Here is a 27,346-nt window from a genome sequence, read left to right on the forward strand (position 1 = left end):
TAAAACATCTCAGTATATGAGAAATTGACAATTTTTATAAGTTTAATATATTTACAATTGAAAGAGAATGAAGGATGATTCAGTTTATTTTGAAATTATCTCCAGTTATAAAATAACCAGAGTGAATGAAAAAGTACATTTTCCATGTGTCTGCAGTCCTTGTTTCTCTATAGATTATCAGGAACTTAACACTCACAGGGCAATGTTTTCTGCTTTAAATTTGTTACCTCTGTAATAATCATCAGTTTAATGTGGAGTATTAAGTTGATTTAAAATGCATAAAGCTATTTTTAAAATTATTCTTTAAGTAGTTATAGAAGGGTATATAGAGGGGATAATGGTTACAAAGTTCTGCCTGGTATGGCCAGGACACTCCTCTGTGACTACCCTACCTTCCCAGGTGCCCTTGTTTAATAGGTACAAGGCTTTGCAAGTGGAAACCATATGGAAACCATATGATGAGGACAGTGGTTCATCTCTGTAGGAAGACTCATTAAGGTGAAGTTCCCCTATGCACTGTGTTGAAACTGCTTCCAGAAAGAAAGATGAGGTATTGGCATAGGAGACCCTCCAGTGAGAGGAACAGAAGGTCCAATTTCCTGGCAAGCCCCACTTCATAGGGAAGTCATCTGCTTCCCTGGGGGCTGGGTTAGAGATGTGATGAGGAAACTTTCAGCTTTGGTACAGCCCTTGGATTATTACCCAATGCTGCTTTCTCCTGTAGGCAATTACAAAGTTTGCAATATGAAGGCCAAGGATGATCAGAAGGGGTTTTGGGGCCTCAGGACACCTGGTTACTATGGGATCAGGAGCATGAGTAGTATTCTCCTTTATCCTTCTAGTTGCACGGAATGGTGAGGGAAGAAACAAGAACCAGCAGATCGATACTTGGAGGCAACAGCTTGGGTACTCTTGTCTCAGGCAGAGAGAAGGATCTTTGCACAAGGGTGCAGTGCTCATTGAAAGAGCATTAAACTGGACTAAAGGGGAAAAGGGCTAAACCTATGCTTGCTGGACTTAAGCCTGGTGGCCACACACAAGTGTTGGACCAATGGAGTGTTAGCAAGATCCTTCACACTGCTCTGTGATGTGTGAGTATGCTGGAGTACATTTGAAATACATACAGTATATGCAGCATGAGGAACAAACTAAAGGAGGTTGAAGTGAGCAAATAAAAGGAGTTTTTTCATCTTTGTACCTTTTATGCCAGTGGAAAGAGCTATTTGGACATGGATAAGGGAATTTTACCTAGTCCAGGAAGGGGGCTGTATTCCCAAAGACTCCTAGAGAATATACCCCTCTGAGTCAGAAAACTGATGCCATTCATTGGACTCTGTCATTTAGGTAATGAAGATGGGTATTGAACAGTCACCATAACTGAAAAGTACTGAAAGTTTTATTGATCAAATAAAACAGCTTTGTCCCTGTTTTTGAGATGTGTTAGGACTATTATGTCTGTAAAAAAGGATATGCAATAATGCTGTCACTAGGATCAAGAAGTGCAATGTAACTGCAATGTTTTCTTGATTTACTTTTTAGAGACTCCTTAATTCTTTTTTACCCCAAATACAGTTTTTGTGATAAAGCATGTGTTTGCATATTTCTGTAAGTTACATGAGGGATTTTGCAGTCACCAGTTTTTACTCTTCAATACTATAACATTTGAAAAAAAACCCAAACAGTGCAATTTAGTTGACCTTTTTTTTAATTATTTTTACAAGTAAGACATGAAAAAAAGAATGTTAAAGAAGGAACACAAGTTATTGAGGAAGTTATATGGGGAAGACACAATTCCAGCTTCCCTAGGGTCTCCATTTTCTTTTTCCAGTGATCATATCCTCAGCTGAGTTGCCACTGGGAACCAAGTGATACAGCCTGTTGCAATTGGGAGCCATATTTTCTAGATTGCTGGAATTGGGAGTCAGGTGCTGCAGTGGTTTCTGAAGAGCAAGCATTCACACACTGGCAGTTTTCCACATAGAGGTAGGTATAATTTATGCTGGTTCCATTTTGGCAAGTCAGGGTCACCTCTCTTGTTTGGGTCCCGAGTTCCTGGCAGCAACCACACTTGTGTTCCATCTGGTTCGCTTCAAGAGAGTACCTGTGTTCCGCCGGGGGAAAAATGCATCTTGTTAAAAACTCACAGAAAACACCCTCAGTGATTTTTTGGTTTGTGAGTGTTTGGTTTGGTTTTGGGTTTTTTTTTTAACATCCTCTTTTCCTCCTTGTCACGCACACTTGTGAATGTGATTTTCATTGTCTTCAATAGGGAAACTGTTCATGCTTCCATTGAATCCAATTCAATTTAGTAGAATCATATAAACACATTGACTTTGTTGCTGTTCTGCAATCACAGAATCGTGTAGATTGGAACAGACCTCTCAGATCATCAAGTCTAAGCATTAACCCAGCACTACCCAGTCCCCCACTCAGCTGTGTCTTTAAGTGCCACACCTGCATGTCTTTTAAATACTGGAAGGGATGGTAACTGAACTGCTTCCCTGGGCAACCTGTTCAGTGCTTGACATTTCAGTGACGAAATATTTCCTAATATGCAATCTAAACCCTTCCTGGTGCAACTTGAAGCCATTTCCTCTCGTCCTTTCACTTGTTACCTGGGAGAAGAGATCAACCCCTACCTCACTACACCCTCCTTTCAGGCAGTTGTAGAGAGTGTGGACATTTCCCCTGAGCCTTCTTTTCTCCAGGTTAAGCACCTCCAACTCTCTCAGCTGCTCTTCAGACTCCCTTAGCTGTTTCCTTAACTGCTCTTCAGACTTGTGCTCCAGACCCTTCCCCACCTCTGTTGCCCTTCTCTGGACATACTCCAACACCTCCGTGTCTTTCTTTCAGTGAGAGGCCCAGAACTGGACACAGGATTTGAGGTGTGGCCTCACTGTCGCTGAATACATTGTCCTGGTCCTGCTGGCCACACTATTGCTGATCCAGGCCAGGGTGTTCTTAGTTGTCCTGGCCACCTGGGCACACACACTGGCTCATGTCCTACAGCTGTCACCAATATCCCCAAGTCCTTTCCCACTGGGCAGCTTCCCAGCCCCTCTACCCCAGCTTGTAGCACTGTCTGGGGCTGTTGTGACCCATGGGCAGATCACAGCACTAAGCGTTATTGAACATCACACAATTATTGATAAAGATATAAAACAGGGCTGGCTGCAATACTGAGCCGCAGGAAACACCACTGGTGACCGTTCCCCAGCTGTAGATAACTCCACTCAACACCACCCTCTGGGCCTGGCCATCCAGCCAGTTTTTTATGCAGTGAACAGTTCACCTGTCCAAACTATGAGCTCCCAGCTTCTCCAGGAGAATGCTGTGGGAAATGCTGTCAGCAGCTTTACAAAAGTCTGGGTAGACAATATCCACAGCCTTTTCCTCATCTTCTAAGTAGGTCACCATATCCTAGAAGGAGATCAGGTTGGTCAAGCAGCAGCTGCCTTTCCCAAACCCATCCTGGTTGGGCCTGATCCCCTTTTTACCCTGTGCATGCTCCGTGATCACACTCAAGACAATCTGCTCCATGTCCTTGCCTGGTACCAAGGTCAGGCTGACAGGCCTCTACCTCCCTGAATCCTCTTGCCAAGCTTTATTGTAGATGAGCATCTCCTTTGCTAGCCTGCAGCCAACTGGGACCTCCATGGTTAACCAGTCTGCTGACAAATGATTGAAAGTGGCTTTGTAAGCACTTTCTCCAGCTCCCTCAGTACCCTTGGGTGATCAATTTACATGATTTACCAGATCAAGGAAGCTATAGAGATGTTAAATGAATTTTTAGAACTTACATTGAGGAGCTAGGACAAGTTCCTTCACAATATGACAGCTCAACAGGTTCAGAAGACTCACAGTCAGCATGGCGGATCACAGTTTCCTTGGTGTAAGGCTTGCAGTTTTTAGCTTCATAAAAAGTGGGGAGAAGAGAAAATATACTTCAGTTCTCTAGTTCTGAACTAAAGGAATTATAAACTAGTTTCAAAGTGCTTGATGTCTGATTACTGAGAATCTGTAGTATGTGATGGGATGGGTACTGTGTAATGTATATGGAGTTGTCAGATTATTTTCTGATTTCGGCTGTACAGTACATTTGGAAGATAATGCAGAGGCTTTAGTATTGCTGGTTTGATTTGTGGTATTCAATATCAAGAAAAAATTGCATTTTTCTTTTGAATAAACAGTGAAACACAGGGTCTTCCTAAATAGACTGTGTGAAAACAGTGGGAGTGAAAAATACTTCCATCCACTCAGATAGTTGAATAGAGTGCTCTTCAAGCAGAATACATAAACACAGCATTACTTACGTTTACATATTTTGCAGCAGCCATCAGATGTAATCTCTGCTTCGTCCTTTGTAGAAGTAAAGAAGGAGGATTTGTATCAGTGCACAGATGAAAATCATGAGTAAGAATTTGAGTTAGCACTACTGATACTGGGCAGAAGGCTTCTCCATGATGAACCGTGAATGAAACAATGTTTAACTTACTGTTCTCACCATAGGAGTCTTGAACACTTGTTGCCTTATAAGAAAATACTATGCTTTTCTTATTATTAATCATAGAGCAAGCCTAGTTTCATTCTTAAGACATTCCTGCAACTTCAGCAGAAGTGATTTGTTGAATTCTTCCTTGTCCCTCCTTGTTCATTTAAACTGAATTCAGTCAATGAAAAATTGATAAAAACTTACAGGATTGCACTCTCCAGGGTCATAGTCAGGGCACACTCTTTTACTTTCAACTGCAACAAACTGATCTTCAATTTTTTCACATTTGTAGTGGCTGCACTGATCAAATGGCAGGGTCTCATTAACCTAAGATTTTATAAGAAAAGCAGAAGTTGGATTTTTTCATTGTGATCAAGTATGTCTGAATTAATTAAGTTCTCACTCCTCAAAGATTCTCAGATAACTTCTTTCAAGTGACAAAAATGAAATTCTACAAACTAGCCAGCTTGAAAGTTTAAATCCTGGCTCTGAACACTTAGACCACAAATTAGAAACCATTGCTCCATTAGCCACAAGAATCAAGAATTTGATTCCAAATAATGTTCAACTCAGATATCTGATACATTGCTTGTCAGAGTAATTTCAGTATTTTATTTTTCTAGTAAGGGACATAAGTTGACTCTTATCTGTTCTAACTTGTATGGGCTAACAGATCTGAAAATGAAAGGAATACTTACATTGAGAACATGAACAGTGCCGTTACTGTGTTTGACTGTGCAAGCTATTTGCACACACCTCCCGCAGCACTGTCCTTCCTCAGCCATGTATTGGTAAGCCTACTCGGAAAGAGATGAAAGAGAAAGTATGTTGAATTAGTGATGGAGAATTCTAGTCTTGCTGTAGCTGACTGGGCAGCCTAGAGAACCTGAACTCACCAGCGGACAAGATGTCTCACATGGAAATGTTTCACAATGCATAATGTTTGCATTAGTCTCTGGATCCTTCTCAGAACTGCAGGTACACTTCTTACATGAATCGATTACTACTGACTTTCCAACCTGCAAGACAGGAAAAAAAAAAAAAAAACCAAAAAACATTCAAATGCCAACAGTTTTTATATAATATAAAGGCAGAGTTGAAAGCATTGCTGAGAACCATTAAGGCTGCTGAAACACAAGTACGACAGTTCTCAAATTCTCTTTGAATGTAGAGTTTTTTGGCTTCATGCCTTGCAGGAAAGCTCATATTAAGAGGAAACTAGATGAAGCAATGTAAAAGGGAGCAGTACATTAATTAAATTAAATTAAATTAAGATTGGTTTGTACTGTCTAATTATTTTACCAGCTTTTCAGTGCTCCATTTAAGAATATTTTTCCTCTATAAGTTGTTCAGTGGTTGTAAAAGAATTATAATTTAAAAATGGGGATTAAAATAAGCCTTTAGATATGCAGATACATAAGCAGAGATCTAAATTTACATATGGACTTTAGTCTTTCTGAAATGTGTCCCCAAAGACTCCAGTGATAATATTTAAGTTATGAGTTAATGGCCTAAGTACCAATTTAGCAAAAGGGTTTAGCTATCAGTTAAATCAAAAATGTTAGCTTTGGTTTTAAGGTTCTCTGAGCTTATTTCAAAGAGCAATTGAGTTTGGGCTATTCATCAGATTGTCTGGCAAAGTCATTAATTACAGAAGTGAGAGGAAGCTTAAAAAGAAAGTACATCACTAAAAATGGTACACTCTTCTTTTATACTACTCGATGAAGAAGACTCCTGTGACAAATTTGATTTTGACTTTAAAATACCCAAACAACTTCCAATTAAGGGCTAGAGCGAAAAACCCCCAAAAACATGTGCTGGGAAAAGAACTTTTTGTCTCAAAGACTTGTTTTGGTAGAAAGGATGTACTTTTCACTTCCAGCAATATGCTGCTATATCATTCTTACCGTGTACAATGTTCCATTAATCACACAGACATCAGGTATTGGTTCTGAAAAACAAGACAAAATATTAACTCCAGAATAACTCAAATTATGAGACTTCCTGAGAAGTCAAGATTTTATCAGGTTTTATTTGTAACACAGAGAGTATGAAAACTTGAATTCAATCCCCTATGTGCTTAGACTTCGTATGTAGTGTAGCTGAATGTTTACATAAAGTTTCATCATTAAAATCAGCTGGAGGAGGTGGAGAGGAATGGCTTCAAGGTCAAGCTATGCCTGAAAAATCCCTTTTTTGCCCTTTCAATATTTGGTTCAATTCAAATTAAATTAGTTGTTTCCTCTGGGAACCCTCAGCCTCCAGTGATAAACAAAGATGCTTCAGTTATTGATTCTTCATGACCTTTCAGAACATGGCTTGTACGGAAGACTGACCCTGTGGAAAAAGGTACTCCTATTAAAGGTATTCCTACCTAATGTAAATCTGACAACATGGCAGAACCCATCTATGTCTTTCTCAGAACTGCTTTTATCTTGCCTGTTCCTTTGTTTTGATTTTCCTTTTTCAGGCTTAATTTGTGTGTACTTTTTTCTTTTAGGTCTTTTGCACAAGTATACATACATAAAATATATGTATATAAAAGTGTATGTTTATAAATAATATAACTGTAGGATTTTTTATTTTTATGAGCATCTGGCAAGAGTGTAAGTATGATTATTACTTTTCATACACTGTCAATTCAGTTACTGATTATAATTCACTTTGTACTATTGCTTCCTGTTACTTGGTCTTGTAGTTAACTGTTCAGCTTTTTAGTAGCTTATTCTTATGTTTCTGCATCTTAGTCTAGCTGCATTTAAGCTAATGTTAATGTTCTCCAACGTTCCATTAATAACACGAAAAATATGCATTGATAACATTTATAATTACAGGTACAAAGATAGTTGAGCTACATAGACCAGTAAATGTTCAAAATATTATTCTGCTCTCCCACCCATTCTCTCATCAAAGTTGAATGAAAATAACATTATTTTTTAAACAAAGCTTTAATGCATATTTAGCTAAAGATCGTTGTGTGTTCACGGAGACAGAAAAATTTAAGAAATATTTTGCTATTACTGTGATACATTAAGAACTTCCTTAGATATTAACAGAAGCGCAAATATAATTTACTGGAGTGGTATTTATACCTGTATTTTTAATACTTACGGCATTCAAATTCATGACAACATGGGTCTTTTTGTGGTAGTACAGCCATGGAAACAAATCCTAGGTCACAAATTGTTTGCTGAGCTGTTGGGCATGGGAGCGGCTGGCATTGCACAGTAGCAGTGAGGGAGTCGCAGACACACTTCTGGCATTCATTTATCCACTCCTCTCCAGGCTGAAAATATGTAAATTATTTATTCTTAAATGCTCCTTCATCCTAGTTGTTCAGTTTTAACTTAGGATATACTTTCAAAATTAGTAGGAAATTCAGATTGGAGTAGTTTTAGCACATTATTTAAGAACACGTATGCTCAGAATAACCACAGAATTTTCTTCTGCATAAAAAGAGTGGTATTTTAAATTTCATGGCTAATCTACTTATCTCTATGAAATTTAAATTACTTTTATTAAAACCAAAAGTTTCTGCTATGGTCTTAATGCGCTTTTCCACCAAGAGATTACTTAAAAGTCTAGTAATGCCAGGTTAAATAATTGCGTGCTGTCAGGTCATTTGTTACATGACCAACTTTGTTATTGAAATACATAGAGGTTGATTTGAATTGGCTGTTAAAGGACAGAAATTGGTCTGGTTTTGCAACACTGGTGGTTTGTTAGAAGGTAGGGAGGGGAGCCACCTTTCGTGCAGGAATGACATCACTGCAGTTTCCTGCTACTGAAGTTGTGGTGGTTGTTGCTGTGGTTGGTGAGCTAGCTTGTGATGTAGTTGAGGAGGCGACTGAAGGAACAGGAGGTTGACACGGTCCGTAGAAAGGCTTAATCTCACATTCCTTGCTGCAAAGTGCATAAAAATTACAGCCAGCTCTATCTGTTCTGTTGTATACCACTTCCCCTGTAGATGAAAATCGGAGGAGAAATTACAAGAATGAAAATACATGGGGAGAAAAAACAAGAAAATATTGTGAAAATATTAAGCGTATTAATGTATAAAACGTTCTACCTTTAGATGTTTTTGAGTGGTTATCTTTAACTGAATAGAGTCCTAAGGGTTTATATTGCTTATGATGTTTTTTATAATCATAAAATAAGATACTTACCAGGAGAAAATAAAGTTTCAAACACATGACAAAAGCATGGAGGTATTTTTGTGGATGTAACAGATGTGCTGGTGGAAGAACTGAAGGTTTCAGGAGTGCTTGTTGTAGCATGACTTGATTGTGATGTACCAGTTGAAGCTACTGTTGAGCAAAAGTAATATAATTTAGTTTGCAGGTACAGGATTTTGATCCAATAATTTTAACATATTCAAGAGGTCTATTCAACATTCTGGCAAACCAAGTGAACATGTTTCTTGCATTCAAATATTTGACCTATTCATAAGGGGAGACTGTGGAAATATTTTCATTATGCATTGAGTTATATCTGGCCTTTGGCAAATCTGATGAGATTTACTTCTAAAGTTTTGAAAAGTCTCAACTTTCTACATTTAAGTAAGAATCAATACTAAGAAGTTAACCAAGCTGACAAACATAAATACTAGTAACAAAACGGCAGATTAATAAAAAATTGGTTTATGTGTTTTAAGAAACAAAAATGGTCATAGATTCATATAATCAGAGACTGGTTGAGGGAAAGAAGACACCGAACACAAAGATAGGAAGGCTGTTTCTAAAGAAAAAGATGGTTGTAAAATTTTTAAAAGTACACAATGGCATACCTGGGCTGACAGTGGTGCTCCAGAAAACTGCTATAGCAGTATTTTCTACAGTAGGAGAAATTAATGTTATAAGAATTTACCTGTGGTACTGCCAGACTGAGGAAGAGTGGTAGTGAGCATAACTGAGGGGCCAGAAGTTGTTATTTCAGGTGAAGTGGAGGCAGTGCTGGTGGTGGTAGTGATGGGGGTTATCCCCTCTCTGGCTGAGGTCGTGGTACTGGGGCCAGCCGTGGTGCCTGTGGTGGTTCTTACTATAACATCAGAGGGTGTTGTTAGAGATGTTGAAGCCTGGGTTGTCACAGTGGAGGTTTCTCCTGGAGCAGAGGTAGAAGAGGCTCTTGTGGTACTTCCTGCAGTTGTCATGGAGGAGCTGGCAGTGCTGGTGGAAGGGGTAGGCACTGTTTTTGTGGGTGGGATGATCGTGGTTGTGCTTTCAGTCTGAGGGGGAGAGGTTCTGGTGGTGGTAGCGATGGGGCTTGTGCCCTCTCTAGTTGAGGCCGTGGTACTGGGGCCGGCCGTAGTGCCAGTGGTGGTTTCTATTATAGGCTGTGGGTATCCTGAGGTGACAGTTGTGGTTCCTTGTGTTGAGAGGGTACTTGTTCCTACTGTGGTTGTTGTTATTCCCTGTGAAGGTGTGGGGCCAGCAGTTGATGTTGCAGTAGGTTGTATTTCTGTTGTGGTTTTTTCTGTTGTGAAGTATTCTGTGGAGGTTCTTACAGTGGTTCCTGGTGGTGGTACTGTTGTCCGGCAGGGTTTTAGGGCACAACACAGCACTGAGACCTCGTAGTCGAAGCATGTGGGATACTTGGGAGTCTGATCCTCATTTTTGCACACGAGCCCCCTGTCAAGACTGCAGTCAAATTTCTGTTCCATTGCTTTCACAATGCTGTCAGGGTAGTCTTTAGCTTGGCACTTGATGTCTTTTGGCTTGTCACACAACTCATACCCAGCAGCTCGGATGTTATCAAATGTCTCTAAATCTCCATTTTCGCTGCCTGAAGTAGGGGAGTCCACATTAAACCACTGTGTCCAGGCACACTGCTCCACCACGCAGTTGTCTGTGGTATTGGAGGTGTGGATAGTGGTGGTGGCTGGCGTGGGCTCTGTTGTTGTGGGTGGGGTTGTGGTAGTAATGACTTCAGTCGGAGGGGGAGTGGTGCTGGTGGTGGTAGCGATGGGGGTTGTCCCCGCTCTGGCCCTGCCGGAGGTTTTGGTACTGGGGCCGGCCGTGGTGCCTGTGGTGGTTCTTACTATAACATCAGAGGGTGTTGTTAGAGATGTTGAAGCCTGGGTTGTCACAGTGGAGGTTTCTCCTGGAGCAGAGGTAGAAGAGGCTCTTGTGGTACTTCCTGCAGTTGTCACGGAGGTGCTAGCAGTGCTGGTGGCAGGGGTACGCACTGTTTTTGTGGGTGGGATGATCGTGGTTGTGCCTTCAGTCTGAGGGGGAGAGGTTCTGGTGGTGGTAGCGATGGGGGTTGTCCCCACTCTGGCGCTGCCGGAGGTCGTGGTACTGGGGCTGGCCGTGGTGCCTGTGGTGGTTCTTACTATAACATCAGAGGGTGTTGTTAGAGATGTTGAAGCCTGGGTTGTCACAGTGGAGGTTTCTCCTGGAGCAGAGGTAGAAGAGGCTCTTGTGGTACTTCCTGCAGTTGTCACGGAGGTGCTGGCAGTGCTGGTGGAAGGGGTAGGCACTGTTTTTGTGGGTGGGAAGATCGTGGTTGTGCTTTCAGTCTGAGGGGGAGAGGTTCTGGTGGTGGTAGCGATGGGGCTTGTGCCCTCTCTAGTTGAGGCCGTGGTACTGGGGCCGGCCGTAGTGCCAGTGGTGGTTTCTATTATAGGCTGTGGGTATCCTGAGGTGACAGTTGTGGTTCCTTGTGTTGAGAGGGTACTTGTTCCTACTGTGGTTGTTGTTATTCCCTGTGAAGGTGTGGGGCCAGCAGTTGATGTTGCAGTAGGTTGTATTTCTGTTGTGGTTGTTTCTGTTGTGAAGTATTCTGTGGAGGTTCTTACAGTGGTTCCTGGTGGTGGTACTGTTGTCCGGCAGGGTTTTAGGGCACAACACAGCACTGAGACCTCGTAGTCGAAGCATGTGGGATACTTGGGAGTCTGATCCTCATTTTTGCACACGAGCCCCCTGTCAAGACTGCAGTCAAATTTCTGTTCCATTGCTTTCACAATGCTGTCAGGGTAGTCTTTAGCTTGGCACTTGATGTCTTTTGGCTTGTCACACAACTCATACCCAGCAGCTCGGATGTTATCAAATGTCTCTAAATCTCCATTTTCGCTGCCTGAAGTAGGGGAGTCCACATTAAACCACTGTGTCCAGGCACACTGCTCCACCACGCAGTTGTCTGTGGTATTGGAGGTGTGGATAGTGGTGGTGGCTGGCGTGGGCTCTGTTGTTGTGGGTGGGGTTGTGGTAGTAATGACTTCAGTCGGAGGGGGAGTGGTGCTGGTGGTGGTAGCGATGGGGGTTGTCCCCGCTCTGGCCCTGCCGGAGGTTTTGGTACTGGGGCCGGCCGTGGTGCCTGTGGTGGTTCTTACTATAACATCAGAGGGTGTTGTTAGAGATGTTGAAGCCTGGGTTGTCACAGTGGAGGTTTCTCCTGGAGCAGAGGTAGAAGAGGCTCTTGTGGTACTTCCTGCAGTTGTCACGGAGGTGCTAGCAGTGCTGGTGGCAGGGGTACGCACTGTTTTTGTGGGTGGGATGATCGTGGTTGTGCCTTCAGTCTGAGGGGGAGAGGTTCTGGTGGTGGTAGCGATGGGGGTTGTCCCCACTCTGGCCCTGCCAGAGGTCGTGGTACTGGGGCTGGCCGTGGTGCCTGTGGTGGTTCTTACTATAACATCAGAGGGTGTTGTTAGAGATGTTGAAGCCTGGGTTGTCACAGTGGAGGTTTCTCCTGGAGCAGAGGTAGAAGAGGCTCTTGTGGTACTTCCTGCAGTTGTCATGGAGGTGCTGGCAGTGCTGGTGGCAGGGGTACGCACTGTTTTTGTGGGTGGGATGATCGTGGTTGTGCTTTCAGTCTGAGGGGGAGAGGTTCTGGTGGTGGTAGCGATGGGGCTTGTGCCCTCTCTAGTTGAGGCCGTGGTACTGGGGCCGGCCGTAGTGCCAGTGGTGGTTTCTATTATAGGCTGTGGGTATCCTGAGGTGACAGTTGTGGTTCCTTGTGTTGAGAGGGTACTTGTTCCTACTGTGGTTGTTGTTATTCCCTGTGAAGGTGTGGGGCCAGCAGTTGATGTTGCAGTAGGTTGTATTTCTGTTGTGGTTGTTTCTGTTGTGAAGTATTCTGTGGAGGTTCTTACAGTGGTTCCTGGTGGTGGTACTGTTGTCCGGCAGGGTTTTAGGGCACAACACAGCACTGAGACCTCGTAGTCGAAGCATATGGGATACTTGGGAGTCTGATCCTCATTTTTGCACACGAGCCCCCTTTCACGACTGCAGTTAAATTTCTGTCCCATTATTTTCACAATGCTGTCAGGGTAGTCTTTAGCTTGGCACTTGATGTCTTTTGGCTTGTCACACAACTCATACCCAGCAGCTCGGATGTTATCAAATGTCTCTAAATCTCCATTTTCGCTGCCTGAAGTAGGGGAGTCCACATTAAACCACTGTGTCCAGGCACACTGCTCCACCACGCAGTTGTCTGTGGTATTGGAGGTGTGGATAGTGGTGGTGGCTGGCGTGGGCTCTGTTGTTGTGGGTGGGGTTGTGGTAGTAATGACTTCAGTCGGAGAGGGAGAGGTTCTGGTGGTGGTAGCGATGGGGGTTGTCCCCGCTCTGGCCCTGCCGGAGGTTTTGGTACTGGGGCTAGCCGTGGTGCCTGTGGTGGTTCTTACTATAACATCAGAGGGTGTTGTTAGAGATGTTGAAGCCTGGGTTGTCACAGTGGAGGTTTCTCCTGGAGCAGAGGTAGAAGATGCTCTTGTGGTACTTCCTGCAGTTGTCATGGAGGTGCTGGCAGTGCTGGTGGAAGGGGTAGGCACTGTTTTTGTGGGTGGGATGGTCGTGGTTGTGCTTTCAGTCTGAGGGGGAGAGGTTCTGGTGGTGGTAGCGATGGGGCTTGTGCCCTCTCTAGTTGAGGCCGTGGTACTGGGGCCGGCCGTAGTGCCAGTGGTGGTTTCTATTATAGGCTGTGGGTATCCTGAGGTGACAGTTGTGGTTCCTTGTGTTGAGAGGGTACTTGTTCCTACTGTGGTTGTTGTTATTCCCTGTGAAGGTGTGGGGCCAGCAGTTGATGTTGCAGTAGGTTGTATTTCTGTTGTGGTTGTTTCTGTTGTGAAGTATTCTGTGGAGGTTCTTACAGTGGTTCCTGGTGGTGGTACTGTTGTCCGGCAGGGTTTTAGGGCACAACACAGCACTGAGACCTCGTAGTCGAAGCATGTGGGATACTTGGGAGTCTGATCCTCATTTTTGCACACGAGCCCCCTGTCAAGACTGCAGTCAAATTTCTGTTCCATTGCTTTCACAATGCTGTCAGGGTAGTCTTTAGCTTGGCACTTGATGTCTTTTGGCTTGTCACACAACTCATACCCAGCAGCTCGGATGTTATCAAATGTCTCTAAATCTCCATTTTCGCTGCCTGAAGTAGGGGAGTCCACATTAAACCACTGTGTCCAGGCACACTGCTCCACCACGCAGTTGTCTGTGGTATTGGAGGTGTGGATAGTGGTGGTGGCTGGCGTGGGCTCTGTTGTTGTGGGTGGGGTTGTGGTAGTAATGACTTCAGTCGGAGGGGGAGTGGTGCTGGTGGTGGTAGCGATGGGGGTTGTCCCCGCTCTGGCCCTGCCGGAGGTTTTGGTACTGGGGCTAGCCGTGGTGCCTGTGGTGGTTCTTACTATAACATCAGAGGGTGTTGTTAGAGATGTTGAAGCCTGGGTTGTCACAGTGGAGGTTTCTCCTGGAGCAGAGGTAGAAGAGGCTCTTGTGGTACTTCCTGCAGTTGACATGGAGGTGCTGGCATTGGTGGTAACTTGGGTAGTCACTCTTGGTGTCATAACAGCCATGCTTTGTAGGGCAGTAGTCCTGGAGATTATTGTGGTGCCCAGTGTTGTTTTGAGTGTTGATTCTGGGAGAATGGAGATGGTATTGGGTGATGATGGAGCTTGGGTTACTGCAGTGGAGGTTTCTGCTGTAGTAGTTGTGATTTGGTAACCTGTTGTTGAGACATGTGATGTTGTTGCTGTAACTGGTGTTTCGGTCAGAATTGTTTCTTGGACTCTCGGTGGTGTTGTAGCCACTTGACTTCTGTGTATTTGTGTTGTTGGTATTATTGTTGTCTGTACTGTAAATGGTGTTGATTCTAGAGCAGTGGTTGTGAATTCTCTTGTGGTTGTTGGTGTTGTAGTTTGTGCTTCTGAACATGGTATATATCTGCAGCATGATATTCTGATTTCATAATTATAGCACTGCTTAGATTCTTGGTCCTGATTATTGCATATTAATCCTCTTCTTTGACTACACTCTATTGTTTGGTTAAGGTTTGTAATTTCAGTATCTGGGTATTCTTTGGCTCTGCATTGAACGTCGATTGGGTTTGTACAGACACTATATCCTTTATCCTTGAGATTTTGATATGTTTCATAATCTCCACTGTCCTCTTTGTTTTCAGGCTGAGTAGAATCATACCATTCTGTCCACACACAGACATTTTTCACACATACTGTTGTCACTGGTGTTGCAGTTGTCATTTCTGTAATTTAAAGGGGAAAACATAAGTCTTGTCTGTTCTTATTAAAGAGGGTTCCAGGAAGAAACTATTTATCTTCCATACCTTTTTTTTTTGTTGTTGTTGTAAAGAATTTTTTTTATTATTAATGAATTTGCTTTGGCAGTCTCAAATTTAATTTCTAAAGTAGGTTTTGACTTTTTTCCTGTCTTATTATTCTAGAGGTAATTTCTTCGACATCTATAAAGATTTGTAGCTAAATATAGGTAATCTCATGTCCTTTGCACAGTATGTCACTGCTTAGATGTGACAGATATCACAAAAGTAGAGGAGATTTTATTCTCCTTGGTATTATCTCTGTATTTATTTACACTTAACTGCATAACCACACAGATTTTAAAATATTTTGACCAGTTTTTGACTTTTCTTCTTAGTTCAGTATGACCACATGTAACATATTTATACATATAAAATATATAGTTAACATATATGTATTTTATATGTAGTACATTATAATAGAGAACACACATATACTATATATGAATTATATAATCGAATAGGTATTTTCTATGTATTTTAATAAGATTTCACATTCCTGGCATTTTGAAGATAACCATGTGGAATATATACTATTTTCTCAATATAAATGTTACTTAATAGAAGACTTAAATTTGAATATTTAGTTCTTGCTGTAGTATAATTTTGTGGATATGCTTCTCACAATTACTCAGAACTTGGTCATTGTAATTAATTAACTGCAGGAATAATATAGCAGTGTACTCCAGGGTAGAAGGAAACTGTTGATTTGGGTATTAAACACAATTAGGAAAGGTTCCAAAGAATGGTTATAAATAGTTTAAACACGCCCTCAAACTAAATTTCTTATGTGCTCACTAATTTAAGAAATGGCAGCTGTCATGTTTTTAGAAGCTGGTCTAGAACTGCTGGGTTTTTTTGCAAGGAAATGAGAAGTTTCTCCAGGATGCAGTGATTAATAAATTCTATTAATTTTCCCCCTGGGATCACCATGGTAAAACAGAGGAGACTGAGTTTCTAAGAAATGCTGTATTCATTTCTATGCCCTTAACTATTCTTTTTCAACTAAAGCTGCCAGGTAAATTGGCAGCTCCAGTAGAAATGAATAGTTTCAAGTAAAATTATATACTGTTGACTGATGAAAAGGTCCTGCCTTTCAGATAATTTTTAGTCACTTACAGAGATTTTTGAGTTATTTTAAAGATTATTCATGCATACCTGAAGCAGTAGTTGTGGGCTGACTTGTGGAAAATGTAAATGGGGTTGTTGTAAAAATGCCACATTTAAAGATGTTTCTGCTTATTGTTCCATTGACATCGCACGTTGCACTGAAGCACCATCCAGTTCCATCTGTGGTATTGTAGATGACCTCACCATATTTATAGCTATTCCCTTCATAAATGCAGTTGCAGGCTGTAATTCAGAAGTTTATTGTCAGTTCAGGCATCTATGAAAAGAATGTATCCAATACTTCCTTTTCTTAATAATTTTTCTTAGCTGTCTTACCTTTATCATCAAACTGGCACTGTAAACCTTCTGATGTGCACTCACTGAAACAGAAAGCATAAAACCCCATATATTTTGTGCTTTTGATGTAATTTTATTAGTCATCTTTCTGACAGATACTGGCATGAAAAGGCATGGCACTTTGTGTTTATTCCTAGAGCATTCTGTTTGTTTTGTCTCATTTTTGGCCATTATTTTCCAGAATCTTCCTTTGTATTAAACCCAAACTTATAAACAGAAGTGAAGTTAAATATCATGCAAAGTTACAGGTAGAAGTCTTAAGGAGGACTTTCTTTTTTTTCCTTCATAACACTTTCTTTGCATTTGCAATCTTTTTGTACTAAAATAGAAGGCTAAAAGGGTGAATGTAAATGCTCAAATGATGCAAGTATGTTACAAAATCCTTGGAAGCAGGCCACTAATAAATATCTTTACTCATGGCACAACATTTTTCCTGCCACAGGAATGTGAAAAAAGACAGCCTAGTCATAAAGGACTTCTTGTTCTTGATGTATCTTAATGCCGAGGATTTACAATATAATCAGGAATAAATTCATTAAAGCATAAAATCACATAAAACCTTCTTATTAATGCAGTAGGAAACTGGCATTATATCGTAAGGCATTATTTCATCACAGATAGCATGAACTGATCCTGCATGTAACAGAAACATACAACTTTTGATCTTTTTTTCTTGTATATGATGAGGTTGGTATGTTAAGTCTTACCATATATTACATTCATCCCGCTTATATATCTTTCCATCTTCATCATCATAACAGTCACAGAGGCTAACACATTTCATCTGATCCTCATGAAAATATGGCTTGTCTGGTGGGCAATTAGGGTAGCAGCCTGAAGGTGGAAAAGGTAACAATAAGATCAAGTCAGCAAAGGTTTTATTTGCGCCGAATGCATTTGCAGGTCTTGTTTTTAATAGTAATAATGTTTTTATGTTTTGCAATAGTTCTAGAAAGAAATGCAGAGTTACTAGCACCAGCAGAGCCTATTCATAAGAACTTAGTCTTAGAGATCTTCTTACTCCAGTTTCCATACCCTGCCTCCATTCACATGGGTGTCATAATATTAGAGAAAATTCAATTTTACAAATGCAGCTGATGGAGGAAATATACTTCATCAAGGAGAATTTAAAATATAGTACTATGTATACCCACTTGGAGGTACTTGCAGCTATTTTTACCTTCTAAACCTGGCAGGTTATTGAGGCATTTTCCACTTGGGTTCTTACAGGTCTTCATACACGAAGCACCACAAGGCTTATAGTGCCATTCACATTCTCCTTGCTGATTGTAGTAATCACAGAACAGTGCTGAGGAGAAAGTTGAACGAATTCAGGAAAGGAAAAAAAAAACAAAGAGTTCAAGCATGAAAAATCTACACAGTGAGATATTAATGCACATATGTAAGATACTGTACACTTAGCTACACTTTCAGAAGTGTTTATGACATAAAACTTACGACAAATTGCTGGGCTTCTCCAGGCTACGCATACACCAACTTCACTACATGCTTGAGCATAGGCAGCTACTGCTGTACAAAAACAATCACAGTCTCCTCCAGTGTCACAGGCACAAGCATCTGTCACACATGCTTGGTAATATTTTGCTGGTTCAACCTGTTATTAAACAGAAATATAATACTATGCATCCTGCCTTCTAAGTGATTTCTTACCTTTGCTAGACTAGTTTTCTTGCAATTGTAGTATCCCAGAGGAAAGGCCTACATTGGTAATTTCTTTTCCTTTTGTTAGACACTGTAAGACACCTGAGGTGATGCCAAATGATATATCCAAACCATGTATTGCCAGATTTTTAGAAACCTAAACTTGTGTCCTGGTGTAAGATTAGATAAATTAAAACACAAAATATTATACAACTGCACAGTTACCTGACAACATTTGTTATGTACTTAGTGTCAGGTAAAGTCTATGCTGGTATTTCATTCCTATGTTATTATTTCACTGAGCTTGTCTTCTCTGCTTGGTATATGAGAATTTTTGTCCAAGTCATGCTGTAAGGAAATACATAGTAATTATGAAATTATTATTATTATGTATTTCTTTTTCTTTTGTAAGTGTCTTTTTATTTCTTGCAAGTAGGAACAATAACTCTGTCGCAGACTGGAGTTTTCCTGGCACAATTTGAAGTTAAACATATTAATAAACAAGGCATGCATGTTAAAACCTATGAGAATAGCACCTTCAACAACCCACAGACTTTGTTTTCCCACAGTAAACTTCTGCCTTGGTAATACCTGAGAGTGACAGGCAGCAAAGACATTGCTGTTGATGATGCTACACTGCTTCTCTGACCAGGACTTCCGATAAGGGTTAGTAGAACATGGGTCCTTGACACTGGCAGCATCAGGACATGTAGAGGATACTTTCCAGCTGTTTCCAAACTCTAGGACATTCTCTACTACAGATTGACTCCTTGTAGTAAAGTCATTGATGCTGTTACCATCATAATTTCCACAGAGACCACAGACCTGGCCCTGCAAAAGGAAGTAAATAGAAGAATAATGGATGTGAGGAAACTTGAAACAAAATCTGAGACTGAGAGAATACTTGAAATCCATTGCTTAGAATGGTGGCATTCCATTCTATCAGTCCTAAACATCTTCAAACTCTGGAATAGAGGAACAGGATATGACCGCTAAGGCTAGAAGGATACTGTTCTTAATTTTTTTCTTTTAAATATGAACAATAAAACCATCTTTGTCATCATAACCTTCTGTCTTTGAGGTATATTGTTAACAAGGAAGTGAGGACTCACAGCTGATTAAGCTTTTAGTTTAAGCCTTGTTTTATACAATAGCTATAAAAACAGCCTTCTAACTATTAAGTATTACCAGTTCAACCACCTAATCTATTAATTGAGTCTTTACCATTAAATCTGCTCACAGGTGTATAAAGAAATTACTTTTTCCTTGTGCATCCATAAATATCCTTCATTCTGAATGTATGGATCTGTACAACTGTGAGAGGCTGCAATACATGCTTTTTCTATGAATCTAAGGTGCATACTTTCCATTATTACTACTATTTTTAAAAAATGCTGGTGAGTGATGCGGGGAAAGAACCTATGGTACTGAAAGAAGTTAGTTCTAAATTATGCTTAGTTTAAACACCTAATTTAAATGTCATTGTGGAATACAATAAGATATAAAATTCCATATTTACTACAGTTTTTAGTGCTTATAAGAGAAGCTAATATAAGCTAAGAGAAGGAGCATGAAAATTGGAATTAATTTTCCTTATCATCTGTGTAGTTATATACTTGACAAATACTTGATGGCATAAAAGAGGCTTTCACTCATAATACACTTCCTTGCTCTGAAGTGTGATAATTTGTGTGTCAATGAGAACTGGAAACAATGGATTATTTTCAAAATAAAGCCTATTCAAGTTGATTTATACACAGGTAGTTATGTACTTTTAATAATAAGTCTGATAACCTTTAAAAAGGTTCCGTTTGTAATTTTAACAAAGTCAAGTCCAAAATAGAGTTTTGCCAACTCAAGTTCTGTCAGGCCAAATAGGCACTGGAAGCTGCCTTCCAAGCTCAGAATGGCAGCAGGATGATGACATGGCTTCCTGAGGTACCAGAGGAATGGAAAGCAATGTGGGATGAATGGCAGGAATGCTGGAGACATCGCTATTTGGGATCCTGGCAGGGTCTCAACAAGATTCAAACCCAGTCAAACCTGGACAGTAAATTGCCATTGAACTGCTTGTTCCGCACCTTGAAACCAGGGCTGAGCTTGATGAAGATGCTGGTTTTCTTGTCCCACATGAGGATCAGTCCACTTTTGGTCTCAATTACTAGGTACATCCCCATAGAGCGGACTGTGTATGGCACCTCATCACTCTGTCCTCTCTTTACAACACTGACATGCTCTTCACCAAGGATCAGTTCATAGCTCTGAAACAGGAGGAAAAGGTAAGGAGAAATTAGCTCAGTGGCTGCAGCTGTGCTCTCAAACATGGTTTTCTGCTTTCGAGTATACTATGAATAGTTTATATCACGAAAACAAATAATCTAAATGCAATAAATCAAAGCAATATAATTCAAATCTCAGGTTCCTGCAAGTGGTAACAGATATTTTAAATGGTGTAAGTTTAAAAAGTGTCTTTTGACTGTCATGGAGGAACTACATTGCATACAGTAAAATAATCTTCTGACACAATAGGTTAAATTTCTGCTTTTAGACCTTTACTATTCCCAAGGATGATGTAAGATAGTGTGGGAAGTTGAAAACATAGAAAGGTAAGAAAATCTACCAAATATTTCACTTGAATCTGATGTAAACCTAATTTAATAGTTGAATTGTTTCTTAAAATATTTTCCAAATTCTTTGAAGCAATAGATACCTAGACTTCTCCTAAGCCTTAGCAGGTACAAAACAAAACTGCTTTATATGCAGAACCTTCTTACCTCTAAGAAAACTTTGATAGACTTTGAGCAAGTTGTCCCAGTGTTGCCACAGGGAACATTTTCAGTGGCAACCCTGAAGGTCCCATTGACTGTGCCACAGTGGTCCTGGGTAGGGAAGAACATTTTAAAATGTATTATTTTTACAGATATGATCAAGATTACCTCTCATTTGCTATTGCTAGCTATCAGTACCTGGACTAGTGTGTATTCACAGTTTCCATTGAAGCTGAACCTTTTGTCATCAAAGGTATTATAATGGCCATCTCCATAAACAGCACAAGTGCCCAGACATTGATCTTTGGTACATTCCCACTTCCTATTCTTGCATACACTAGAAAAAAAAAAAATTTAAATATTGTAATAATAAAACAACTTACTCTTTTGTGTAGACATACCTGAACAATCAGTATTTGTTTGGCAACCTATCCCTGCCAAATGCTATATTTTTTCTGGAAATAAAACACTCTTTTACATTTTTCATGTAAGGAATTAAAGAAAATTTTGTTCTGCTACCTGAATACCTTAACTGCAAAACTAAATACTTAATGAACCCTGTAGTCCTAAATGTTTCCTCACATTCTGTGCTTTGGCCATCTGACAGATATCAGATATCTCATACTGTATAATCCAAAACTAAAAGATCTAAAATCCATCAGCTGATTAAATTTGCAATCCAAATATTTCCTTTCTCTTTTACTAAAGAAGGTCTTTAGAAAGGCAAATGATGGAACCAGGAATGCAAATCTGCAGATATACTTACCAGGTGTTACAGTCAAAGTTGATCATTTCCCCAGGCTGATACATGGCTTCATTGTGAATACATGGACACTCCTCTTCAGGAATACAACCACCATTCCCATCTAGCACAAGTCCGTCTGGGCATATGCAGCCAGATGTACATTGTGAGCTATACTGGAAAATATAAGAGAAAAATATACTTTTAGAGTGAAATGATCACATTAGAAAAAAACGAAGATTAAATTCTCATTAAAGGTGCCTTACATGGTCTTATTGCTGCCCAACTTAAATAGGAGAGAACTATGAAGTAATTAATGGAACAAAAAAGAAGTATAGAATAGATTTAATAAAATATTAATCTGTCAAAGAAAAATGTTTTATATATACCAATACTGATTGTTCTGCTGGAACCGGTGAAATTTAAAACATTGTATCTTGCACTTTGTAGTGGGTGATTTGTGACTGAATGGACTTTTAAAGGAAAGACAAGTAATATTTTTTCAGTTTGGCTGAGTTATATTGCAATCTATTTATCTCATATGGTACTTACTCATGAAATGGCATGTGGCTACTGAGAACTTAAGTGGAGTAACATGATTACATGTGCAAGAAGTTCATAGCTGCAGCATGGTATGAGAGAGAATCATTTCTCCTAGCCAATTTTTAGACATTCCTACAGAAGGCAAATAAGCAGTAGCGCCCTAGATTTTTCACTACTAGTTACTGTTACCTGCAGTAGCTGAAGAAAGGTAGACACTAATCTTAAGAATTAATTTGGACATTACTTATTATATTTTGTTCCAAGGGTTCTATTGTTAATGCTTCATAACATCATTTTAGAGTTTTTGCTACAAGAATAACGTACATGTGTTGTAGATTTGGAGTAGATCCAATAAATAATTACTTTAGCAGCAAGAGCACAGTCAAAACCTGGAAGCACCATTTCGCTGGGCCATACTTACACACTGCATATCCAGAGTCTGGCAACTTTTTTGACATTCTGCTCCAGTTGTTCCTGCCGTGTTGTTTGTACAGTCAAAGTAGACCATGGGAGATTCACAGACTAGAGGAAGGAAAGAAATGGCACAGGGTTTATTCCATAGCTGTAGCCATTTAAACCATCTGTAAGTTCTTTGGAAATTCCCTGTTTCAGTTAGTAGATATTGTTGTCCCTATTCAGCCTGCTGATTAGATTCTTTACAGAGTACTGGATTCCCAAAAAAAAACCCAACAAAAAATTTATTAGAAAAAAGAAGTCTTCATGTAAAAAGAGATTTTATTATTAATCTAATTCACTCCAGCCTTTCATAACTGAAGACTATGACTGAGAAATGCTTCTATTAAAAATCCATTAAGAAAAATCAATTCTATGAGCTATTCTATGCAAGATCCAGTAAAGAAGATAATTTTTACCTGAAGTTGGATTTGGTGCTCCAATGCAATTCAGTCTTCCCTGAACACAAGTGCTGTGAGAGAGGGAAAAACAATCTATTTTATTCTCTCCTCTCAAACCAAATAATGAGATTGAGTGTTACTAATCCCTTGTCAGGTTTCAGAATTTTCAAAGGAATTCCAAAAACCTGTTTTGCAGACTCAGGAAAGAATTTCTCTCAATACCACTACACATGCTGCTTTCATATGATATCCATTGTTTCTTAGCAGGAAAATTCATAGGTTATAATGCATATATTGCTTGTTACATTCTCATGAGATCTCCTCTTGTTGCTGTTGTTGTAATTTTACACTTGAAAGATTATGGAATTAAATTTAAAAATGCACTGAAGTACAACTGCCCTATCAATCTAGAAATATTACAGAATCATAGACACCTTTAGGATGGAAAAGACCCTTAAGATCCTCGAGTCCAACCCAGCATTGCCAAGTTCATCACTAAACCATGTCTCTAAGTGCCGCATCTCCGTGGCTTTTAAAAGCCACTTGCAGTGACTCAAGCACTTCCCTGGGCAACCAGTTCCAGTGCTTGACAACCATTTCAGTACAAAAAGTTTTCTTAACATCCAATCAAATCAGCCCCCAGTGCAACTTGAGGCCATTTCCTTCCATCCTATCACTTGGTACTAGGGAGAAGAGGCTGACACACACCCCAGCACAACCTCCTTTTAGGCAGTTTTAGAGAGTGTGTCTTTACTGAGCCTCCTTTTCTCCAGGTTAAACGACCTCAGGTCCTTCAGCTGCTCCTCATAATATCTGTGCTCCAGACCAGCTCTGCTGCCCTCTGAACATACTTCAGCATCAAAATGCCTTTCTTGTGAGAGACTCAAAACTGAACACAGGATTCAAGGTGCAGCCTCACCAGGACCAAATACAGGGGAATCATCACTTCCCTAATATCAAAGGTTTTACTAAAATCCAGGCAGACAACATCCATAGTCTTTCCCTCATCCACTAAGCAGATCAGCTTGTCATAGAAGCAGATTTGGTTGGTCAAGTAGCAGCTGCCTTTCCCAAACCCATGCTGGCTGGGCCTGATCCCCTGTTTGCCCTGTATGTGCCACGTGATGACAAGACAATCTGCTCCATGTCCTTCCCAGGCACCAAGGTCAGGCTGCCCGCACTGTAAAAGGGTATCACATTTACTGGCCTCCAGTCAACCAGGACCTCCAAGGTCAACCAGACTGTTGACAAATGTGCCTCTGTGAACACTTCCACCAGCTCCCTCAGTGCCCTTGGGTGGATGCCATCTGGCTCCATAGAATTTTGTGTGTTTAAATGATGTAACAGGCCATTAACCATTTCACTTTTCATTGTAGTGACTCCATTCTGCTCTCTGTCCCCATCCTGCAACTCGGGGGAATATGTACCATTTGTAAAAGTTGAAAATAAAGTTAAAAGAACTTAAAAGTTGAAGAAAATGAAGAGAGATCATTCTTTTGAAATTCAGGCTGAGACCATCTTACACATTCCAGACCTTAATTCAAACATTGTTTGAATGTTTTAAAAAAGATTACTTACCATACACGCCCATTTTCATGGACCACTTCTCCAAATGGTATAGGAGATCCTTTGCTGTAGCAGGGACATTCATTAGCAGGCACACATTTGCCACTCTCATCCATGTAGGTTCCATTTACGCAGGTGCAGCCGTCAACTGGGACAAACTTAATGTTGCATGTGACATCAGGCTCACTCAGAGAGCGGCAGGTGGGTTGACAGGAAGAGATGGTATAGCTGTAGCTTAGGGATTTGGGACATGAGGTGGTGTATTTTGCTTGAGAGAGGAAAATAAAATAGATTGTTAATTCCAGGTGGTAAATTCTCATATGGAAAACGAAAAATCATAGGCAGTAGAAATAACATGTAAACAATACTGTACGCCTCTGCTTATGTTGCGTATTTAATATAAATGTATTTGAATAATTTCAGGGTCTGATCTAACAAGCTATTGTACATGTGGAGTAAATGATGCATGCAAAGAAGAAAATATTTTTTCAAATGGAAGTTCTGAAGGAAACCTCCATTTGGTGCTGCCATTCATTGCCAAGATGCCTAGACTTCTTGAGGAATGAGACAAGTTATCTCCCTGAATGTCATCTGGTATACTGAAAACAGACATACTAGGTGTGCAGAACCCAGCATGCAGCTTCAAAGACATGAAATTGCAAGTGTTCTGGTTGATATTTCTAGTACTGTCATTCTAATACAACACATTATGTCTGCAATGACTTGTGATACTTGTAAAGCTGTAGTGAAACTCTAACTTGCACAGAAACAGGTGGAGGCACTTCCATAAAAACAGTCCCTTTCATAATCAAGCCATGTCTCCCTTCTATTCATATTTATTCTTGCCAGCAATGGATTGATTCTAAGGGGACAGCAGAGAATTACTTCCAGGAGTGCACTTAACAAAATCCCTTCCTCATCACTTACTGATTTGTCTAGAAATGAGTAGAAAATAATCTCTGATCAGCAATTTTTATTGTTGTGTGTTCTTAGGAAATGGGATGGTGGATAGTACTTACTGCAGACATCAGTCCTCCATCCCTGCAGCTGGATTCCTTTTGCAGCACAAGCTCTCACATAGGCAGACAGAGCTGCACACAGACAGTCCTCACTATTTTCACAGTTACATGTGTCAAACATGCAGTTCTAATGGAGAGAAAAATGAGGTCTCAGCACTGGTAATATAGCCAGTCTTAAAAAAAAACAGTGAACATTATCTTTCCAGTCTTATTCCTTAATCCTTCTTCAGATGTGCTCACTCATAGTCAACAGTAACACAGTTTTATCACTTTCTAGTCTTTAAGGTTCCTGGCAGGGGAAAACACAGGTAATGAAAATTCAGTCAATTACTGCAGTTATAATTAGGAAATAGTGGTCTTAAAGTCTGTTATACATTTTTTGCAGCTTCTTGGTCCTCTGAACCTTTTTTGTGGATATGCTGCACAATAGCATCAAAAGCTCTACTCACAATGTGCAGTCCAGACAGACCATTTCACCAGTGTGGACACCTGGGTGACTACTAGTGAGAAGAGTGATTTGCAACACTTTGATAGCAGAGTGATGGCAATTAGGTAATGGGCTTTCTGTTCCAAGTAGTTATTAATAATATGCCAGGCTGATAACGTTAACAATTGACTGATATTCAAAGAAGCATTTGACAAGCCTTTAAATACACTATCTGGCTTATGTGTAAAACCATCCGGGAGTAAATAGCTGCCTTTTCATCGGCAAACAAGTCAGGATCTCTAAGCCAAGACTGACAATCAAAATAAGGTAATGTTACAACACAAAGAGAAACACATATTGAAAGAAGGAAGTACTGTAGTACAGCAAAGGGGATACAGGCATTGCCTAAGACACGTCTGGAAAAGCTCCTGTTTCTATTGTTCCCAAAGGGAAAAGCAGTCTGACAAAGTACCGTGTGGTAAACAGTGGGATTCACTGCATAGTGGCAAGCAGCAAAAGGTCCCGTGCTGTCAGTGAGTAGTCCACACCAATGCTGAGCGTATTTTTCTGTGAAATGATGAAACAATAAAAATGCACATTACTCTTTGTACTTCATTAGTCACAAACCCATGCTGCCCTGGCCTATGCAGGCAGTTCTGACATTCCATTAAATCACTTCTTCTCCTGTCTTTTTTTCTTTTTTTCTTTTTACTCAGCTTGTGGGTCATGGTTCCTGAAGCTTAAGGAGATGAATTAAAGGTTTCCAAAGATGCTCCTGTAATCCACTTCTCTGATACCAAGTTGTCAGCTTGGACATCTACTCTATTTTCAGTGACCTCGCAGTTTGCTTCCCTTATGTTTCTGTCACTCTTTCTTTTTACATTGTTACTTATCTTCAGTACTTTAATTTTGAATATTTGTTTCTGATTTCAGATGTAAGATTTTATTAAATATTTAAGTCTTTATTTTTTTATCTTTGCTATCCAACAGATGTGATTTCCTTAAAGATTAGCAAAAAGAAAAAAACAAACCAGAAGAAATTCTAAGAAGTGCTCACCATTATCAATGCTGAGTGCACAAGGATTCTCAAAACTCTGCTGGATATTAGGGCATGAAGCCTGAGTTTTCCATGTATTAGCAAATGCTGATGCTGTTCCTTCAATTATTCCACTTATGACCTTGAAGTCATCGGTTTGGATGTTATTGAAATTTCCACAGAGACCTGTTAAAAAGCAGTGAAAAGTTTATACTGCTCTGA

General features: G+C 40.2%; 1 protein-coding gene across 1 annotated transcript in view; it reads right to left on the minus strand.

Annotated features, from left to right (window-relative positions):
- Positions 1-1,687: 1,687 nt before the first annotated feature.
- The window catches only part of LOC105759305 (mucin-5AC), a 39,027-nt gene continuing 13,368 nt past the window's right edge, over positions 1,688-27,346 (minus strand). The window contains exons 15-41 of the mRNA XM_030273281.4: positions 27,146-27,310; positions 26,561-26,655; positions 25,662-25,788; positions 24,655-24,910; positions 23,095-23,147; positions 22,644-22,744; positions 21,704-21,855; positions 21,136-21,274; positions 20,944-21,048; positions 20,251-20,430; positions 18,761-19,000; positions 17,966-18,122; positions 17,688-17,816; positions 17,215-17,341; positions 16,487-16,530; positions 16,199-16,393; positions 9,359-14,968; positions 8,659-8,799; positions 8,239-8,453; positions 7,604-7,778; positions 6,400-6,443; positions 5,389-5,511; positions 5,191-5,289; positions 4,697-4,819; positions 4,314-4,359; positions 3,801-3,912; positions 1,688-2,101 (exon numbers count right to left, since the gene is read on the minus strand). Coding sequence (XP_030129141.4) covers positions 1,840-2,101; positions 3,801-3,912; positions 4,314-4,359; positions 4,697-4,819; positions 5,191-5,289; positions 5,389-5,511; positions 6,400-6,443; positions 7,604-7,778; positions 8,239-8,453; positions 8,659-8,799; positions 9,359-14,968; positions 16,199-16,393; positions 16,487-16,530; positions 17,215-17,341; positions 17,688-17,816; positions 17,966-18,122; positions 18,761-19,000; positions 20,251-20,430; positions 20,944-21,048; positions 21,136-21,274; positions 21,704-21,855; positions 22,644-22,744; positions 23,095-23,147; positions 24,655-24,910; positions 25,662-25,788; positions 26,561-26,655; positions 27,146-27,310 — 9,215 coding nt within the window. The 3' untranslated portion in view covers positions 1,688-1,839. The remainder of the gene's footprint in view (positions 2,102-3,800; positions 3,913-4,313; positions 4,360-4,696; positions 4,820-5,190; positions 5,290-5,388; positions 5,512-6,399; positions 6,444-7,603; positions 7,779-8,238; positions 8,454-8,658; positions 8,800-9,358; positions 14,969-16,198; positions 16,394-16,486; positions 16,531-17,214; positions 17,342-17,687; positions 17,817-17,965; positions 18,123-18,760; positions 19,001-20,250; positions 20,431-20,943; positions 21,049-21,135; positions 21,275-21,703; positions 21,856-22,643; positions 22,745-23,094; positions 23,148-24,654; positions 24,911-25,661; positions 25,789-26,560; positions 26,656-27,145; positions 27,311-27,346) is intronic.

This window comes from Taeniopygia guttata, chromosome 5 (genome assembly GCF_048771995.1).
Source record: "Taeniopygia guttata chromosome 5, bTaeGut7.mat, whole genome shotgun sequence".
Classification (NCBI taxonomy): Eukaryota; Metazoa; Chordata; class Aves; order Passeriformes; family Estrildidae; genus Taeniopygia; species Taeniopygia guttata.